The 4,983-nt window shown below is 40.6% G+C and overlaps 1 protein-coding gene across 4 annotated transcripts in view; it reads left to right on the top strand.

The window, feature by feature from the left end:
- smarca1 (SWI/SNF related, matrix associated, actin dependent regulator of chromatin, subfamily a, member 1) overlaps positions 1 to 4,564 on the top strand; it is a 108,193-nt gene extending 103,629 nt beyond the window's left edge. For all 4 annotated transcript variants that reach the window (XM_048605432.1, XM_020511302.2, XM_048605435.1 and 1 more), the window contains one exon: positions 3,957 to 4,564. In XM_048605432.1, the coding sequence (XP_048461389.1) occupies positions 3,957 to 4,028 (72 nt within the window). In that variant the 3' untranslated portion in view covers positions 4,029 to 4,564. The remainder of the gene's footprint in view (positions 1 to 3,956) is intronic.
- Positions 4,565 to 4,983: the final 419 nt, after the last annotated feature.

The following is a 4,983-nucleotide window of genomic DNA, read 5'->3' as shown; positions in this document are numbered from 1 at the left end:
ATCTAGCTCTACACCTTGTTATCGAGGATATTTTGGTTGTTAGCTTTAACAGAACCAGATTCTTCACTTTATTTTCACACTGACTTCAATGGTGAAAAGCAAGGATTTCATCCTGAGTGTGAATGAAGAGCATAAATGAGCTTGTTTTTAAAAAGTCAGATGATGTTTGAAATTGCGTTGATAATTTTGATAATACTTAAGTTCTTTGTGCAACTTTTTAACTGAGCTTTCCAGAGTTAAAATAGCATCTGAATGCAGAACAAAAAAGTACTGTTTGAACCATTGTAGAATGTCGACAGATGTCAGTGCAGTATTTATTCTCACTGTTTGCCTCAGGAATTTGGAAACTAATTGAAGGGAAACATCCATGAAACATATTACAGAGCTGTGCTGCATAAATTACCCTCCCTCCCACACTTCTGAATATAGATTCCATCAGAGAAACAGAATCTCTGCTTCTGGCAGTGAACATTTATTTCTAGTTTTTTTTTTAAGTTAGCCACTTTCGGTTATACACAAACATAGAAAGGCTGATGTGAAGTTTTTTTTTAGCAGAGTGATCTTGTTACGATGGGTTCTTGATATGCAGTTATAGTACCTTTCAATGATTGCATTCCTACTGATGTTAGTGCAGTTCCTCCAAATTAATCGGCTTGTTAGCATTCACTCCTATAGAAAAATAATGAAGAAAAGATTTTTAAAATATCCATGTTGTTTTACCTTTAGGAAAGTAAAACAAGTGACAATGAAAGCTTTTGACATGTTTCCTCCATTTCCTGCAGTCCTTACCAGAAGCTGCTAGCTTTTGCTGGAATACTTGTCTCCATTTGATGCCAGTCCCCTGATATTATGTGCATGTAACGTCCTCTTAGTATTGTCAGTCCAACCACTGAAATTTAGACTATTTAACTGAAACAGCTGATTATGCCTGAAGTTCTGAAGAAGGGGTCACACTGGATTTGAAATGTTAACTCTATTTCTGTTTCCACTGATGCTGCCAGACCTGCTGAGCTTCTCCAGCATTTACTGTATTTGATTATGTCTGATATTGTCCAAGCAATGCATACAGTTGGGATTCTTGTTGGAAATATTAAAGTGAAACTCTGCAGGTTTTTTTTTCCTCCCATTTGCTAGTTCATAGTGCTCAGATCATTGCTGCCTGAAACCTTCTAAACCTGTTACAATCAAAGCAAAATGTGAACAATACCTGGAAGTTTCTTTTTTAATGAATTACTGCTAAACTTGATTGTGCCATCTCTCAATAAGCTGGCAGGAGGGCTGAGCCAATGTGCAGAATATTATGGGGCATGAACAATCTAGGCTATGCTGAAATTTGTGACAGAATAGCATGAGAAGTCTGGTGAGGATGGTCTCGATGTTCGGAGGAACTTGCTGTCTTTAATGGATCTTTGGGCATTGAGACGAGGCTCTTGCTAGGTAACAGTGAGTTGCCTATTAAGGTGAACTATTTTTTGTTAGTGACCTTATTAACTACACATCACGCTTTATTAATATGCAGCTTCCTATCTTGTAAAATGAGCCATACAGACTAGAGGCCAAGAATTCTTAACATGGAATTCGGACTGTGTACCTGGTAACTTCAGCTCACTGCTGGCTACGAACAGCCTCCATGTTACTCACCAAATAATACAATCCATTGGCACACACCCCTGTGCACAAACATTGGCCTCTGACATTTACCAACCTCTTAGAATGCTCATGGCCCTTCTCTGATCCACTTGCATGATGCTTAAAAAGACCAGATCTGTATTGCAGGGCACATCAGCAAATAGCATTGATGTGCTGCTGCAGGGATGGTTTATGTATATAGACAGGCACCCACGTCACAGATTGAACCAGGCTGTTATCTCAGAACCTCTTTATTTTTCACCCACATAGCACCCAGCATTAATGCTGAGTCACGCCTTTTAGCACATTGTTGCTTCAGCCAGAGCCTATTAGTACTGCCATATTGACGTGCTCTTTTGTAAAGTCACACAGGCACAGACTGCTTGTTGTGCTTGTTAGTAGGCATCTCTTTGGGGGTCGGGAACATCTTGCTGTATGGCTCACTCAGACGTGGGTCTGAAAATTACAGCACATGTCAGCTGTCTACACACAAATCCAATTTATTCAACCAAATGATGGGGTCGGAAAGTGGGTGGGGCTAGTTTCCATTCCAGTCGGCAAGAGTCACTGTCTGTCAGGGGGTCCCAATCACGGAAGACAGTCTGCACGCAATCCATGGTCATTGACCATGGTCATTAAATTACTCAGACCACTTATGGTCAGGACATCTGTCTGACTACAATCCAGGAAGCAAACAACGGTCAGTTCTATAGGTCTGGCACCAGCAGTCAGGCAAATCGAGACTGATCAGTTAGGGCCCTGCAACGACGGTGGTCAAGGGTCTAGTCAGTCATTTTTCAGGGCTACTCAGTGAAGTCTGTCAGCAATTGGAGTGAATATGGTCCTGGGGTCCTTGCCTTGATTGTTCAGGAGGATGCAAGGGACAGCCTGTAGGGGGCAAAGGGAGGATGATCCTTCTTTGATGTAATGTGTTGGTCACTCAGCTGGCATGGCGCTTTCACCGAGTTGATGCACATGCTGTGACCAGGACCGTGGTGGGGCTGCTGACAATTCAGTTCCACTGCTTGCAGTGATCTGGGAGGGTTCATCCATTCCAGCCCAGATCGAGTGTGTGTCATCATCCAAGTGTGTGGTGCTGTGCGCAGTTTTTTTTTCTTAGTGCTGTGAAACCGAGAGGAAGGCATCAGCTTTCGGAGGAGGATGAGGACATTGGAGAGGAGGAAGCTCCCTTGGTGGATGATGGCACTCTGCTACATGGGGCACTGCGAGGTCCTGATTTACACTTGGTTCCAGTAAATGACAGCTGGATGCAGCAGACCATTAGGAATGCACAGTTATTGGGCGTATGGTAGCCTGAATGTGTTTTGTGTCTTCGTGCTTTTGCCAGTTATAAATAAAAGTTCATGTTGGTAGTTGTTCGATTTCTCACTTGTATGTCATGTCCCCCTTGTTGGACAATAGAGCTGCAGGTCTATAGTGACACTGGGAACAGTGCAGTGGTGACTGAGAGAGGGTATTTAGCTTTGATGTAGGTAAGAATACATTAACTGTGTGGCACAATGGTTAAACAGTGGGATTATGTGTACGAGGGAGTATTAGCCATGTCGGCTGTGTGCCGAGAGCTCTGTGGTTATGTGGCCACTGTGCCATTATGTTGTTGGGGATGGGCAATACCAGATTGCCAGTGCTTGTTCAGGTACACAGCGGCATTCTGAAGATGGCACGGGTGTCAGGATGCCAGTCTTTTGGCAGCTACTCAGTGAGTGAAGAGTCATTCAAGGAATTGCATTTGGCAGATACGGCTATAGTTGGAGAGGGATGCCAGTTGGGCAGGAGAGGTAACTAATGAGGCAAGTTTCATAAGCTACAGTGAAAGATCTCACTAAAGCCACACACCCTTACTCAAAACAATTGAGACTTAGTCAAAGAAACATAAAATTCGGCCCATTTATTCTAATACAGATGTGGAAATGTGTAATTTAGAATGGAAATTGTCTCTTAAGTGTAGTCTGATGTGCAGTGAAGTTTGTCAATTTACTCCCCTGGTGCCAATTGGAATTCTGTTTCCAGTGACAGCCAGGTGCACAATGGAATTTCATGTTCTATATGTGAAGTTTAACTAATAAAAAGCGTAATTACTTTGAAACTGTGCAGTGCACAGTAAATCTGTTAGCATCTGAAGAGGAAAGACAGGTTAATATTTTGAGTAGGGCTGCTTTGACAGAACAAAGGTTCTTTAATGAGCATTTTGATCTAAGTTTTCTTTATTAGATGCCTTTGTATCTGTTCCTTTTAAGGATTTTCTGTTTTTGTTTGAGATTTTGTATTTATTATCTCATTTGTGACAACTCTCTATATTCTGTTAGGCACAGAAGAGAAGGGCAGAGACAACTCCAGAAACATCTGGACGAAAAGATTGGAAGAAAATGAAGAATTAAGCCTCTTGCTCAAATGAAGACTGCATCTTGGTTAACTCTATAGTTTCATATTGCTGCCTTTGCTCAATTGTATATTCATTAGAAATATATTCAGTTGATGCAGTATAATACAATTTATGGAATAATGAATGCATTCACATTGAAGCTGGAAATTGAGATTTTCTTTACTACTCTGTTGTGGATGCCTAGTTATTTTTGTTTCAGTCTATTCCATTCCAGTATTTTATGTCAGTCATTCAGTTGTATGTACAGTGTTTGATTTGTATTTGAATGGTTTGCACCTTGCATGTGTTTTAATATGTTGGATGTTTTTAAAGTAAAACAGAGAATCTCTTTTATGTGAGTGGGAATTGAAACAGATGTGTATTTGAAGTATTCAAGGAGGTATTCATCAGGACCTCTGAGCCAGTTAACCAAAAGAGTCCTATTTTAAATAAAGCAACTTGTTTCTTGGATGTTTACCTTTTATTTCGTTTAACAATATCAACTGTAAATTAATGAAATATTATTGGAAAAATATAAATCTCAATGCTCAATAATGTTTCAGTGAATTTGTTTAACTTTAGGAAGATCACAGATTTTTACTAGTGAATTTTGGGTGCTTCAGAATTTCATTTGAGTTCCATATTTTTGTAAAGTTGCCCAGCCAGCAGCTCCATTCTGACCTGGCCAATTGTTGCAGTGGAAACAAGGTACAAGTTTATTGACATTCTATGCAGGCAGATATGGCAGCTGTCAGACGTTGGAGCTCTTGGGTTCACCTAGCCTCTTCTTCTCAATGCTATGGCATTTAAAACTGCTTGACCATCAGTTAATGTCATTATCAGCACTGCCATTGCTTCCTTTGAAAAACTGCCTCTGTCTTGGCTCTCTGAAAATCTGTGTTGATGTTGAGACCGAAAGAGTAGTAATACAGGCTACACAGATAACAGAAAATAGCAATGACCAAGTCATT

Source organism: Rhincodon typus, chromosome 14 (assembly GCF_021869965.1).
Source record: "Rhincodon typus isolate 14 chromosome 14, sRhiTyp1.1, whole genome shotgun sequence".
Taxonomy (NCBI): domain Eukaryota; kingdom Metazoa; phylum Chordata; class Chondrichthyes; order Orectolobiformes; family Rhincodontidae; genus Rhincodon; species Rhincodon typus.
This window is presented reverse-complemented; position numbering and strand designations above follow the sequence as displayed.